This window comes from Lactuca virosa, chromosome 3, assembly GCF_052849685.1.
Source record: "Lactuca virosa cultivar CGN04683 chromosome 3, Lactuca_virosa_CGN04683_v6, whole genome shotgun sequence".
Lineage (NCBI taxonomy): Eukaryota > Viridiplantae > Streptophyta > Magnoliopsida > Asterales > Asteraceae > Lactuca > Lactuca virosa.
In genome coordinates, this window is record NC_136428.1 from 126,591,791 (window position 1) to 126,608,140 (window position 16,350).

Here is a 16,350-nt window from a genome sequence, read left to right on the forward strand (position 1 = left end):
TGATAAAAAAATTTCACATTTTCTTTCTAGTTGTTTATTTGATATATATATATATATATATATATATATATATATATATATATTTTAGTATAATTTTCTAATATATATATATAATAAAAAAAAATCAGAATTTTTTTTTTGATTTTTATGTATAATTTCGAAAAAAATATATAAAAAAAATATATAATTTTTTTTTCTTTTTTGTTTATTTGATTTTTTTTATAACTTCGAAAATATATAACAAAAAAAATATAAAAAATACATATAAAAAAAATTTATTTGATTCTTATAGTCTTTATTTATAATTGTTAAATTCCTTTTACGCGTTTATATTTTTTTTTTGTTGTGCATGCATACTCGTTATTCGAGACGATCCTCTCCATTGCTTTTTAACTCAGAAATCGAAAGAGCGGCAAAAAGAAATCGTGTTACTCACCGCGCCTTAATTTTTGAAGAAGCCAACAAAGCCGACGACAAGATGACAGACCGAAAAACCATGGGAGATTTTGCACGACCCTCACTTGACGGGACCAAATCATGCATTAAACGACCTGAAGTAGGAGCTACAACTTTTGAGATCAAGATGCATGTGATCCAAATGGTGCAAAATAGTGCGCAATTCGATGGCTCACCCGATAGTGACCCCAATACACACATCACTAGTTTCTTGGACATTTGTGACATGTTCAAGATGGATGGAGTAACTGAAGATGCAATCCGACTACGCCTCTTTCCTTTCTCTCTACGAGGTCGTGCCAAGAGGTGGTTCTCAACATTACCCGCTGAATCCATCACCACTTGGGAAGACTTGGCTGACAAATTCCTAACCAAGTACTTTCCACCATCAAAGACAAACATGATGATCAATGAAATCCTTTCATTTCAAGCTGAAGATGGCGAATCGCTATACGAAGCATGGGAAAGATACCGAGAACTACTCCAAAGATGCCCACATCATGAGCTACCTATGTGGAGGCAGGTTCAAACATTCTTCAATAGTTTGGACATTCATACACAACAATCACTCCATGCAGCTGCCGGAGCTTCCATAAGGAACAAAACACCAGAAGAAACTTATGAACTCATAGATGAAATGGCAATGAATGGCAGTCCCGCTCATTCGGTCCAATATCGTGGCAACAAAAACAAACAACTTAAATTTGAGAGTGTACATCAAACCGATGAAGTACTGACTGAAGTCCTTTCCCAAATGCGGAAACTGACAACTGAAATCAGTCAACTTAAACAAAACCCTCAATCTAATGTTCAAACTGTTTGCAGTTTATGTGAAGGACCACACAAGACTAAAGACTGCAGAAAAGGGAACATGTTCGCTCAAAACAATGATAAAGTTGAAGAAGTCTTTTATTCTTCCGGTGATCAGGCTGACTTGAATGAAGAAAGGCGAAATTTCTATAGACCACAACAACAACACAATCAATTCAACAACCAAAGCAACAATGACCGATGGAGGAACAACAACAATTCAAGTTCAAATTGGCGGAACAACAACAACAACTTCAACCCCTGGCAAGGGAACAAGGTCAGCAACAACAATTCGGGCCAATCCAGTCAAAATCAACATCATGGGCCGGTTTCTTCTCAAGCAAATCATGGAAAGACAAGTGAACCATACCATGATAAGCAAATGGAACAATTGATGAACATGATGAAGGAAAGTCTCAAGCAAAATGAAATTAACTCCAAATCAATTTCAATACTTGAGAAGCAATTGGGACAAATAGCAGAGCAAATAAATCGGCGACCACCTGGCAACCTTCCGGGCACCACGCAAGTAAATCCTCAACACTCAAGAGCTTCAACTAGCAACACCACCAACAACAACGCACATCTAAATGAGGTAACTATTCTACGTAGTGGTAAATCATATGATAATCAAGTGCATAAGCCTACACCAAACTCGTTAAAAAATCCTGATGAGGTTTTAGTGGAGGATTATGTATCTTCTGATAATGAAAGTGAAAAGACTCTTAAAACACCAATTAAACGAGAACATAAATTAAAAGGAAAATTGCATGAGTCGGAACTGTCTAAAGTTGGGGAAGGACATGTGGAGACAAATACCACCCCTTACCCAACAGCTTTGAAAAACCCAGAAAAACAAGTTTTTAAAAAAAATGATGATATTTGGGAAACTTTTCGACAAGTCAAAATTAACATCCCACTTATCGATGCCATTAAGCAAATTCCGGCTTATGCTAAATTCCTCAAAGATTTATGTACTCAAAAGAGACGTCACCGAATTCCAACAAAATCAAACGGTACAGCACATGTTAGTGCCGCTTTGACAGGAATACTTCCACCCAAATTAAAAGATCCTGGAGCACCTTTAATTACAATTGAAATTGGAAACATAAAAATCAAAAAGGCACTTCTTGATCTTGGAGCAAGTATCAATGTCCTTCCTGGTAGTTTATATGATAAATATGACCTTGGCCCATTGCAACCAACTAACATTACTGTGTCCATGGCCGATTTGTCACTTAAATTACCACGGGGGATGTTGCCTGATGTCATAGTCAAGGTGGAAGATTTTTATTACCCAGTTGACTTCATAGTTATGGACTCTGAAAAACACTTCAAGGACAAACAACAAAATGTCATTCTCGGTCGTCCCTTTTTTAGCAACTATAAATGCTCAAATTAGTTGTCGAGATGGTGCAATTGACGTGACTTTTGGCAACCGCAAGTTGAGACTACAAGCCTTTGAACCGAACGCTAACTCTCCAGATCATAATGATTGCTTTATGATAGACACCATCGGGGATTGTGTTCACGAGCATACCGCAAATATGCTCCTGGACATAACCAATGATTTGGAGGATGTTTTTTGTGACAGTGACAGATCTCAATCAATTGAAGATCAAAAAGAGTTTCTGAATGCTATCCATGGTCGCACGTCAACTTGGTCAAATAATTTTGATGATCTCCCAGATTCAATTGATTTAAAGATAAATCCATCATTGGAAGAACCACCAGCATTGGAATTGAAGTTATTACCGAAGCATTTGAAATATGGCTTTTTAGGAGAAAATCAAACGCTTCCGGTGATCATTGCATCAGATTTGACAGAGGAACAAGAACAAGCATTACTGAAGGTGCTTAACACATACAAAGCCGCAGTTGGATGGACAATTGCCGATCTTAAGGGAATAAGCCCAGCAGTTTGCATGCATAGAATCATTACCGAACCGTCGACAAAACCATCAAGAGAGACGCAAAGAAGATCGAACCCTAATATGAGGGAAGTCGTGAAGAAAGAAGTGTTAAAGTGGTTAGATGCCGGAATCATCTACCCAATCTCTGACAGTGTATGGGTTAGCCCAACGCAAACCGTTCCAAAGAAAGTTGGCATCACGATCGTAGAAACTTCAAGTGGTGAAAAGATAACCACTCGGCCGGTAACCGGGTGGCGGGTTTGTATTGATTATCGCAAATTAAATACTGCCACTTTAAAAGACCATTTTCCTTTACCTTTTGATTGACCAAATAATAGAGAAATTATCAGGTCAAAAGTTTTATTGTTTTCTCGATGGGTATTCTGGATACAATCAAATACCTATACATCCTGAAGACCAAGCCAAGACTACTTTTACATGTCCCTATGGTACTTTCGCATTCCGACGAATGCCATTCGGATTATGTAATGCCCCTGCCACTTTTCAAAGATTAATGACTAGTATTTTTTCAGACATGGTCGGGGAGTCCTTGGAAATTTTTATGGATGATTTCTCTATTTTTGGATCAACATTTGACACATGTCTCCAACAATTGGTAAAAGTTTTGAAACGTTGCATGGAGACAAACTTGGTTTTAAGTTGGGAGAAAAGTCATTTCATGGTTAAAGAAGGAGTTGTACTTGGGCATGTTGTTTCTGAAAGAGGATTTGAAGTTGACCATTCCAAAGTACAACTCATTTCCTTACTACCACCTCCCACAAATGTCAAAGGCGTGAGATCTTTTCTTGGACATGCAGGTTTTTATAGACGATTCATCAAAAATTTTAGTGCGATTTCAAAACCTTTATGCAATTTGCTCTCTAAAGACGCACCATTTTCTTTTGATGAATCGTGTATGAAATCCTTTCAAAATCTAAAGGGACAACTTTCCCAAGCACCGATATTGCGATCACCTGATTGGTCACAACCTTTTGAAATCATGTGTGATGCAAGTTATTATGCGGTTGGTGCTGTATTGGGGCAACGGGTGAATAAAAAGCCCGTTGTAATCTCTTATGGTAGCAAAACTTTTTCCGATATACAATTGAGTTACACAACAATGGAAAAAGAGTTGTTAGCAGTTGTCTTTGCTTTAGACAAATTTCGCTCATATGTTTGGGGGTCAAAAGTTGTTGTTTTTACGGACCATAGTGCTTTGCGTCATCTCATGCAAAAGAAAGATGCAAAACCGAGGCTTATTAGATGGATATTGCTACTACAAGAATTTAACTTAGAAATTCAGGATAAGAAAGGAAGTGATAATGTAGTAGCTGATCACTTGTCCAGACTCCCCATTGATGTATCAAGCACTTTCAAGGATGAAATTCGGGATACCTTTCCCGATGAACAATTATTGAACATCAATGGATTACCTTGGTTTGCTAATATTGTGAATTATTTGGCTACAGGAAAAATAACAGAGTATTGGACAAAGCAAAAGATGAAACATTTCATGGCACAAGCAAAACGGTTTATTTGGGACAATCCAGACTTATTCAAGATTGGACCAGATCAAATAATTCGGAGATGTGTCCCTGACCATGAAATTCAAGATTTATTGGCTCATTGTCACTCATACGCATGTGGAGGACATTTCAGTGCTCAAAAGACGGGTCACAGAGTTCTAGACACGGGTTTCTTCTGGCCAACAATTTTTCGTGATGCGCATGTGTTTGTTAAATCCTGTTTGAAATGCCAACAAGTTGGGGGGATCTCAAAAAGAGACCAAATGCCATTAAACCCCATCTTGGTTGTTGAAATATTTGATGTGTGGGGAATTGACTTTATGGGTCCTTTTCCAACTTCTTTCGGCAATATTTATATTTTGGTGGCTGTCGATTATGTCTCAAAGTGGATTGAAGCCGAGGCCACCAAAACAAATGATCACCATGTTGTTTGTAAGTTTGTCAAGAAAAATATTTTTGTGAGACATGGTATCCCTCGTGTGATCATCAGTGATGGGGGGTCACATTTTAAAAACTTTAAATTTGGCAAACTACTCAAACAATATGGTGTGAATCATAGAATTGCCACACCTTACCACCCTCAAACAAGTGGTCAAGTGGAAGTGTCTAATCGATAGATCAAAGAAATTTTACAAAAAACCGTTAGACCTGACCGCAAAGACTGGTCACTTCGACTAGACGATGCGCTTTGGGCCTATCAGACTGCTTTCAAAATATCGATTGGCACAACCCCTTATAGACTTGTTTATGGAAAAGGATGTCACTTACCGGTTGAGTTAGCACATCGAGCATTGTGGGCCATCAAAGAAGTAAATTTGGAGTATGATCAACCAGGAAAAGAACGAAAACTACAATTGAGTGAACTGGAAGAACTCCGGGATGAGGCATACAATAATGCTGTCACATATAAGTCCAAGATGAAAGCATTCCACGATGCAAAATTAAAGATCAAAACTTTTGAAAAGGACAAAAAGTGTGGCTATTTAATTCACGGTTAAAGCTTTTTCCCGGGAAATTGAAAAGCAAATGGTCAGGACCATATGAAGTAGTTGATGTCACACCTCACGGAGCGATTGAGATCAAAGATGAAAAAGGCGGTGAGTCATTCAAAGTAAACGGGCATCGTCTCAAGCCCTATATTTCATCCGCCACACGACATGAGGTACAAGTAGAACGGGTTGACTTTTTACAAGAACAACCCACTTACGTCATCTAGTTTTTGCTTCGAGGTAACACGTTTGGCTGAAGACGTTAAACTTAGCGCTACTTCGGGAGGCAACCCGAGAACTTTGTGGGTATGTTCACTGCAAACCCTCACGAGACTTCACTCGTCCACTAGGGTAACCTAGGGGTTTAAAAGGATTGTTGCACATGCCAAGTGCAATCGCGATCCTCAGCGAAAATGATGGATTTATTTTATTTGGTGTGTTTGTGGTTTATTTCATTTTATTGTTTTATGGTTTTCTTTTGTGTTTTACATCGAGGACGATGCAAAGTTTAAAGTTGGGGAGGTATACTTAAATGAGAAAAAGGCGACAAACCAAATATGCTGCAATTTTTGGTTTTGATGGAGCCCAACAAGAAAAAAAAAATTTCAACATTTTTCTCCTATTTTTGAAGATATAAAAGCCTCCTCTACCAAGAACTATCATGTGATCTCGATTTTTTGTTTGTTTTGTGTGATTTTTTTTTAATATAAATAAGAAATTATGCCAAAAAGGAAAGAATGTAATTGTGTTAGTATGTTAGTGTGCTTTTACCAAATTATAGCAGGAAACATAAAAAAAAAAAAAAAAAAACAAAACATTTTGAAGCACCAATTAGTATTACTTGTATGGATATAGAAACAAACAATAGGATGCATAACAGTGAGAAAGTGGACCGTAACAGACTGATACATTTCATGCAGTAGATCAGCTTTCTAGAACTTGTTTTAACTCTATTTTAAGAATACTGAATATCAAAATGATAAAGGCAATTCATTTATTTTTATTTTTAGCCAATTAACCCTTAAGCCTACCCATTTGTATTTAAAATCCCTGTTGTTAACCACTTTGAGCCTTAGCCTGTTCGTTTCTTAAGCAGATTTAAGCCATATCCCAAACACTTTCCTACCATGTCTTTCGACTTTATAAAGCAAAGTTTTATCATTTCCGTGTATGTATTTGTTATATATATTGTTCATATTTTAGCGAGTCAAATAAATTGTGAAATTTCAGAAAATTTCTCTTGCTTGGTTCTAAAAAAAATTGGTTTAATATATATATAAATTGAAAAAGAAGACAGCTACCCCTTTATTTGAATGTTCTCTTTTTGTTTGTGTAAGTATTTATAGTTTTATAAACTTAAGGTTAGATATCAAGAAATTAACGTTGTTCGAAACATTTTACACAAATTTTCGACATTTTTAGAAAATCTAAGCCTAAGTTTAAAGTTGTATGATGTGAGATTTTTTTTTTGTTATTTGTTATTTTTAGAAAAATCAAAGTTTAGAAACAAATCTAAAGTTTGAGCTTCCATATTTTGATATATATCTGTTGTGTTCAAAAAAAAAAAATGTTAAAAATAAAAGTATAGCGTTAGTGAAGGTTAGTTAGAAATATTTTATATGTTTGTAAACGTTTGCAATTTTTGTTTCAAGTTGAGTCCATATATATACACTTTGGGGTTTTGCTGTGCAAAAAAAAAAAAAAAAAAAAAAAAAAAAAAAAAAAAAAACCAGAACCAAGCATTTTAGTTTGAATAACTTTTGTGTTTTTGTTAATAATAAAATTTTAATTTGAATTGACATATTCAAATAATGTCATGATTTTTAAATTGAACATAATCCAAAAAGATTTTTGTCTTATCTAAACGTTTTGAGTCATTTTAGATAAGTTGTAGATGTTATTAATGTTTGTATATAGTTGTATTGTATTTATCGAGTTATAATAATTATCTTTGTTGTGCTCTTAAAGTCTAAAAGACCCAAGTCACCAATCCAAAAACATCCCTACCCTACCCTTAGCCGAACATTACAACATGAAAGTCCTTTTGATTGCTATTTAAGTAGTCACTAAGTAGAGGTAGATCAAGCCTATGGTAAAACGATATCTTTAAATCGACCTTGAAACACGTCTCCACTTCAAAGAAAGAAATGTGACCTCATTTGTTGCTATATCTTGATCAGGTGGTATTGATTGGTGCTATTTAATTCTGTTATGGTTCCATGTGAAAACTAGTTTATAATTCATATCTTTAGTTTTCAAAAACATCAAAGAAGTTTTCTAGCACGCTAATCAATTACATTTGGATCTTTCTCGGGACGAGAAAGAGATAAGTTGGGGAGGTTTGATCGGTATATTTTACATCACGCTTAATATACTATAATTTATGTAAAATAACCGATTTTATCTAAGAATGGTGCTACTTTGACATGTATTTGAATTATGTTTGTAGGTGGTAAATATGATGAAAATGGTACAAAAAGATGCAAAAAGAAGTTCAAGGAATTACACGAAGAAAAACGAGATAAAAAAGTCAAAGAATTCAAAAAATAGCCGCGTTGGAAAGACGAGAAAATAAAATAAAAATATAAAAAAAAAGAATTTAAATTAATTAATGAGGTTTAATTAAAATAAATTATTGGGAATTAATTATTTAATTTCTAAATAATTTATATTAATTAAATTAATTTAATTTAATTTAAATTGGAAAAAAGAAAAAAAAAATAGAAAAGAAACAAAAAAAAAATCGGAGCCCAAACCCGGAGCCCAAACCAGAAGCCCAAACCCGGAGCCCAGGTTTCAATTCGCGACCCAGATCCGGAAGACCCGAGTCGAGATCCGAAGTCCGCCCCGTAACCATTTCGCCTCACAGAAAGATCCAGCGATTACCGACCCGACCCCGATCCGACCCGGGTTTAGATCCGCGCTTTTTTCCGAATATGACGTCATCGATGACGTCATCCGATCCGATCCATACCCGGATTCGATCCGCTCCGACCCGCGACTCCGATTCGTATTACCTCACACGAAGATCCGCGTTCCGACCCAATCTGGACCCGCGAAAAAAGCCCCTAAACGACGCCGTTTTGATGCCAGCTCCAAGTACTTGTGCCATGTGCTGAACCTACGGGTTTTCCTATCTTTTAAACACTTTCCAACCAATTTTAACCACTTTTTCACCACTTTTCCTATTTTAAACCCAAATTCTTCCCAACAAAACCAAATAATTCCATCTTTTTAATTCTTTTGAATTCTTTTTCATGAGATTTAGATTGGATCTTAGATCCAATCTAAAAGCTTAATATTCCTAGCTTTATTTCATTCTTTTTGGTATTTAATTTTCCAAAAATTCACTATAAATACCACCTCAAAATCACCATTTCAACACACCCTCTTACATTCTTACACACCTCTTATCTCTAAGACACCTCTTATATCTCTTATACCAACCTACTTTCATACTACCACCTTCTTTAGGAAATTTCTATATTTTTTTGGAAGCATTTTAGTCTTCCAAATTCCTTTCTTTTTCAAAGAATTCAAGCCATCAAATATTCAAGACTTTTCAAGATTCAAGATCAAGACATCAAGAATTCAAGAATACAAATATGAGTTTGTATAAGTCTACAATGCGCGGCTAAATCCTCTCGTGATCGCAACCGGGAGTAGGTTTTAATTCTTACTTATTGTATTATTTTTGGGTGTGAACATTTGAATTTGTTGAATATTATTTGTGGATTTTGTTTATGTTTTTAACATTATAAAATCGTTACACTTATTTTATTCATTTATCAATTAATTATTCCAAGTTTAAAATAATTTTAAGTGATCTCCCCACCGTGCCAAATCATCCAATAGCGGTGTGTAGGATGGAGGGTGCGGTTACACTTATTTTCTATTTTGGACTTAGACTTTAATTGAATCGACTATGAAAAATTAATAACACTCATTTCTAATTCATATAATTATTAATTCTGAAACCGGAAGCGATCATTGTTTTTAATTGAATTAAAATCATATATTTTTTGTTTGTCATCATATTTATAAATCTCAAATTAATCATTATTTCTTTATCGTTAAATCAAAATAGTAACTAAACTATTAACCATAAGCTCTTCTGGATCCGACCCTTACTTACCACTCGCTAGATTAGTGGAAATAAGGTTTATTTTTGACGCGACAACGACCGCTCGTCATGGGCGCATTGCAATATCTCACGATTACTCGTCTAGACTTGTCTTATGTGGTAAATCAAGTAAGTCAATTCTTGCATTCTCCCACAACCGATCACTTTCAAGCTGTCAAACGGATCCTCCGATATGTTAAAGGCACCATGTCTTATGGTCTTCTTTTCACACCACCACCCACTTCTTCCTTAGTGGGTTACTCGGATGCAGATTGGGAACGATGCATTGAAACACGACGCTCCAGTTATGACTATTCTATATTTCTTGGCCGCAACATTGTCTCCTGGAGTGCTAAGAAGCAACCCACTGTCTCTCGTTCAAGTTGTGAGTCAGAATATCGGGCTATGGCTAACACAGCAGCTGAAATAGTATGGATAACTCATTTACTGCGTGAACTTCATGCACTTCCACCTGATCGCCCAACCTTATTGTGCGACAATCGTAGTGCTTTATTTTTTAGCCAAAATCCCGTCTCCCACAAGCGTGCAAAACATATTGACATTGACTATCATTTTGTACGAGAATTAGTTGCATCTGGACGCTTGTACACTCGGTTTGTTCCTACGTCTTTACAGCTTGCAGATATCTTCACCAAAAGTCTACCACGTCCATTATTTGAAGTATTTCGTGCCAAGCTCCGTGTTGCTCCACCACCACTTTGCTTGAGGGGGGGTATTAGCGATAAGAACAAGTGATATTCAAATATTATGATGTATAGTTTTAGATAACATAATCCCTGTATTTTAGTTTGTATTTGTTATTCATTATACTATATATACATCATATATACACGATTACCTCATTGTGGGTAATCCATATAGGAATATGGCATGACATGGATATAACATTAATTGATTTAATGTGTAGAAAAGAAAGAGTCAACTTTGACTTCAGACAAAGAGAGTAAGCAGATACTAAAGGTACTCTGTTTGGTTTTTTAGTAGCACGTCTTCCATTCCAATTAACAGCCGATTGCGTGTAAATTGCTTTGAAATGCAAAACTTGTTTTTAATATTTAAAGCTGTCATCTTTGTAAAGACAAATTTTATCTATAAGATATAAAATATAAATATCTATTTCCTAATACAAAATTTGTATATATAAATGAGTTATGTAGCATAGGGGGTATATAGCATCAAAATCATAAAATTATGTTACCGACTTGCCTACAACCTTTGGCAACTCTCTTGAATTTGAATTTTATGGTATAGAGTTTGATGGCCAAAGTAAATACAGAAAACACAATAGTTTAATTTTAACTTTTGTTTTATTTTTGTTGAAATTTTTTCAGGGTAACTAATTATTCCACATCTCTTACAATAAAACTCCACTGGTTGCTGACCAGCACCAACATGCAATTAATAGGAATTTCGTATTTGGAATTAAGATGAATTGCAACCGATACAAATTGCAAATGTTCTCTATATATTGTTTAAAACTCTATTGGAGTTTGTATTTCAGTCGTTATTTGTTTGACATACATTGTAGAAAATGATTTATCGTATGTAAGTAATCTACCATTGTTATTTTTGCTACTTGTTACATTTATTGGAAATCCAAGTGATGGAAAAACTTGTTAATAAATTACACCTTAAAACAAAGCAAGTGAAAGGTCGTTGCTAAATTACGAAGAAAGTTTATTTAGCTAATCAGTCATGAAGGGTATTAAGCGATAGATTTGTCCTTGACCAATACTTGATTTTCCAGAAGTGAAGATTCTAAAAGGATGGCGATCTTCACTGATTTATTTGTTTATCTACTGCATAATGATTTAAGAAAACATACTAAAAGTTACATAACAAAAGGCATTTAAATAAAGACATTATCAGGATGCATATAAGGAACATGATAAAAGCAAATAACATTGAAAGTACACTAATATCAAGCCTTCATTATACTATATACATCATATATACACGATTACCTCATTGTGGGTAATCCATATAGGAATATGGCATGACATGGATATAACATTAATTGATTTAATGTGTAGAAAAGAAAGAGTCAACTTTGACTTCAGACAAAGAGAGTAAGCAGATACTAAAGGTACTCTGTTTGGTTTTTTAGTAGCACGTCTTCCATTCCAATTAACAGCCGATTGCGTGTAAATTGCTTTGAAATGCAAAACTTGTTTTTAATATTTAAAGCTGTCATCTTTGTAAAGACAAATTTTATCTATAAGATATAAAATATAAATATCTATTTCCTAATACAAAATTTGTATATATAAATGAGTTATGTAGCATAGGGGGTATATAGCATCAAAATCATAAAATTATGTTACCGACTTGCCTACAACCTTTGGCAACTCTCTTGAATTTGAATTTTATGGTATAGAGTTTGATGGCCAAAGTAAATACAGAAAACACAATAGTTTAATTTTAACTTTTGTTTTATTTTTGTTGAAATTTTTTCAGGGTAACTAATTATTCCACATCTCTTACAATAAAACTCCACTGGTTGCTGACCAGCACCAACATGCAATTAATAGGAATTTCGTATTTGGAATTAAGATGAATTGCAACCGATACAAATTGCAAATGTTCTCTATATATTGTTTAAAACTCTATTGGAGTTTGTATTTCAGTCGTTATTTGTTTGACATACATTGTAGAAAATGATTTATCGTATGTAAGTAATCTACCATTGTTATTTTTGCTACTTGTTACATTTATTGGAAATCCAAGTGATGGAAAAACTTGTTAATAAATTACACCTTAAAACAAAGCAAGTGAAAGGTCGTTGCTAAATTACGAAGAAAGTTTATTTAGCTAATCAGTCATGAAGGGTATTAAGCGATAGATTTGTCCTTGACCAATACTTGATTTTCCAGAAGTGAAGATTCTAAAAGGATGGCGATCTTCACTGATTTATTTGTTTATCTACTGCATAATGATTTAAGAAAACATACTAAAAGTTACATAACAAAAGGCATTTAAATAAAGACATTATCAGGATGCATATAAGGAACATGATAAAAGCAAATAACATTGAAAGTACACTAATATCAAGCCTTCATTATACTATATACATCATATATACACGATTACCTCATTGTGGGTAATCCATATAGGAATATGGCATGACATGGATATAACATTAATTGATTTAATGTGTAGAAAAGAAAGAGTCAACTTTGACTTCAGACAAAGAGAGTAAGCAGATACTAAAGGTACTCTGTTTGGTTTTTTAGTAGCACGTCTTCCATTCCAATTAACAGCCGATTGCGTGTAAATTGCTTTGAAATGCAAAACTTGTTTTTAATATTTAAAGCTGTCATCTTTGTAAAGACAAATTTTATCTATAAGATATAAAATATAAATATCTATTTCCTAATACAAAATTTGTATATATAAATGAGTTATGTAGCATAGGGGGTATATAGCATCAAAATCATAAAATTATGTTACCGACTTGCCTACAACCTTTGGCAACTCTCTTGAATTTGAATTTTATGGTATAGAGTTTGATGGCCAAAGTAAATACAGAAAACACAATAGTTTAATTTTAACTTTTGTTTTATTTTTGTTGAAATTTTTTCAGGGTAACTAATTATTCCACATCTCTTACAGTAAAACTCCACTGGTTGCTGACCAGCACCAACATGCAATTAATAGGAATTTCGTATTTGGAATTAAGATGAATTGCAACCGATACAAATTGCAAATGTTCTCTATATATTGTTTAAAACTCTATTGGAGTTTGTATTTTAGTCGTTATTTGTTTGACATACATTGTAGAAAATGATTTATCGTATGTAAGTAATCTACCATTGTTATTTTTGCTACTTGTTACATTTATTGGAAATCCAAGTGATGGAAAAACTTGTTAATAAATTACACCTTAAAACAAAGCAAGTGAAAGGTCGTTGCTAAATTACGAAGAAAGTTTATTTAGCTAATCAGTCATGAAGGGTATTAAGCGATAGATTTGTCCTTGACCAATACTTGATTTTCCAGAAGTGAAGATTCTAAAAGGATGGCGATCTTCACTGATTTATTTGTTTATCTACTGCATAATGATTTAAGAAAACATACTAAAAGTTACATAACAAAAGGCATTTAAATAAAGACATTATCAGGATGCATATAAGGAACATGATAAAAGCAAATAACATTGAAAGTACACTAATATCAAGCCTTCATCAACAGATTTGAAACTTGGCGCATTGTTGGCCTTTCTTGTGGATTCGAGTTCAAACATGCTCTTGAGAGATTGAGTACTAAATTTACTTGTTTCTCAACTTGTGGTGAAGGAAGTGGAATCTGACTATCTCCAACATTTTCTGCATTGTTGGCCTTTCTTGTGGATTCGAGTTCAAACATGCTCTTGAGAGATTGAGTACTAAATTTACTTGTTTCTCACCTTGTGGTGAAGGAAGTGGAATCCGACTATCTCCAACATTTGCTAACACCAGATAATCAGCAGACAATGTTCGTGGTTCACCAGGATGCTTTCCCATCATCACTTCTAGTGCAACAATGCCAAAGCTATACACATCACATTTCTTGGTTGCCACCATCATATAAGCAAGCTCTATATCCAAACAAACATAAAATAAAAACAAAAAAATGTGATATTAACCCCACATGATTTTATGAAGATGTAGAACTACAATCACAATATTATGTTACCTGGTGCGATATAACCATAGGTCCCAACAATTGCGGTCCAACTGGATGAGTCTAGCTTTAAAAGCTTGGATGTGCCAAAATCATAAATATGTGCCTCATAATCAGAATCAAGAAGGATGTTGGCAATGGAAATGTGTCTATGAGTTATAGGAGGTGAGCAGTCGTGATGCATATAAGCCAAACCATTAGCTATAGCCTTTACAATATTGACCATTTTCAACCAATCCAATTCTTTTGCTAAGACATCACTTCTTAAGATTGATCCAAGGCTTCCGTTTTCAAGGTATTCATAAATCAAAATTGAGTGGCGGGCATATGAGCAATATCCATAAAGTTTCACTATCTGTCGATGCCTTATGTTCGTTAATGCTCGTATCTCATTAAGAAATCCATTATGATCAACATTCTCAGATGATGAATGAAGTTTCTTGACAGCTACCACATTGTTAGGTTGTAGCTTCGCTTTGTAAACAGTCCCATATCCTCCGGTCCCAATACAGTATGCTTCATCGAAATCATTTGTTGCCTTCAAGATATCATCGCACACTACTTTTCCGTCAAAATTTGTAATGGTGAAATAATCACCACTTTCTTCTTCCAATGGTTTCTGTGGAGAGTTTTTCTTTTGGTTTCGATAAGCAATGAGGCCACACATGAAAAAACCAAGTAAAACTGCCCCGATAAGAGGGAGCATAATTACAAGGAAGAGCTTATGATGAAACATATAGTTTTTCTTCTTGATAATTTGACTTGCACAAAGTTTTACTCCCGTGACATTTCCACACAAACCTGGATTACCTTGTATGGATGCATTCATAAAGTTGGCGCATGGGGGAACCGAACCTTAGAGCTCATTGAAAGACAGGTTGATATCAATCCCACTACGCAAAATTGTAAAAGTATTAGGAATAGAACCATATAGTCTATTGTGAGAAAGATTCAATTTTTGTAGATTTTTCAAACTTTGAACTTCAGATGGTATCGCTATTGTGAGCAAATTATGAGATAAATCAAGTACCGTAAGTTGAACTACTTTACCAATCTCCGATGGAATTTTCTCATTCAGCATGTTATTACTAAGATTCAAGTAGTGGATATGTTCCCATTGGCTACTACTTTTTGGTATTGACCAATTCAATCTATTTGTGGATAGATCGAGTACTTCAAGGAGTTCACAAGATCCAATCTCTAGAGGTATAATTCCTGAAAGGTGGTTATCAGCCAAGGACAATTTCAACATACTATTCATCTTCCCAAACTCCTTTGGAATCTCACCAGTCAAATGATTAAAAGAAAGATCCAGCCTTTGTAGTTGAGTTGAATTTCCAAACTGTGGTGGTATGCCACCGGTGCTGTTGTTATAGGCCATCACTAAGGCTGTCAAATTCTTGCATTTACTCCAGTTTTGAGAAAGCTGCCCATGAAAATTATTGTGACTGATATCAAGGTAATTTAAGCTAGGATATACCCAAAGCTATTTGATATATCTCCACTGAAATGATTATGATCAAAACAAGATCTTATTAAGCTAGAACAATTTCTTAAGTCCCTTGGAATAGAACCAGTGAGTTGATTATCGTGTACCGTTAAACTTTGAAGCTTTCCCCTATCACACAAACCTTAGGCAAATGGCCAGACAATTGATTTTCATCTATTTCTAGCACAACCAAGTATAGACTTCCCAATCCTTGTGGAATCAAACCAGATAATTTATTGTGGCGTAAGAACAGACTCTGTAGGTTGCTCAAGTTTGCTAGTGATGAAGGAATAGAACCACTAAGTTGATTGCATGGAATCAATGCTAGATGATGTGAGGTTCAACTTCTGAATGCTCCCGT

At 34.7% G+C, this 16,350-nt stretch overlaps 1 protein-coding gene and 2 pseudogenes across 1 annotated transcript; 2 read left to right on the forward strand and 1 right to left on the reverse strand.

Annotated features, from left to right (window-relative positions):
- Positions 1-349: 349 nt before the first annotated feature.
- Positions 350-2,668, forward strand: LOC145164026 (uncharacterized). Its single transcript, XM_079082756.1, has one exon. It carries the CDS (start codon positions 350-352, stop codon positions 2,666-2,668), a length of 2,319 nt encoding a protein of 772 aa, XP_078938882.1.
- A 7,218-nt stretch (positions 2,669-9,886) lies between these two features.
- LOC145164027 (secreted RxLR effector protein 161 pseudogene) lies at positions 9,887-11,178 on the forward strand (annotated as a pseudogene).
- A 2,928-nt stretch (positions 11,179-14,106) lies between these two features.
- LOC145164028 (MDIS1-interacting receptor like kinase 2 pseudogene) lies at positions 14,107-15,329 on the reverse strand (annotated as a pseudogene).
- Between the last annotated feature and the right edge of the window lie 1,021 nt (positions 15,330-16,350).

What these genes read in the sequence shown, in the direction of transcription:
- LOC145164026 (XM_079082756.1), top strand. Translation starts at nt 350, where the DNA reads ATGCATACTCGTTATTCGAGACGATCCTCTCCATTGCTTTTTAACTCA.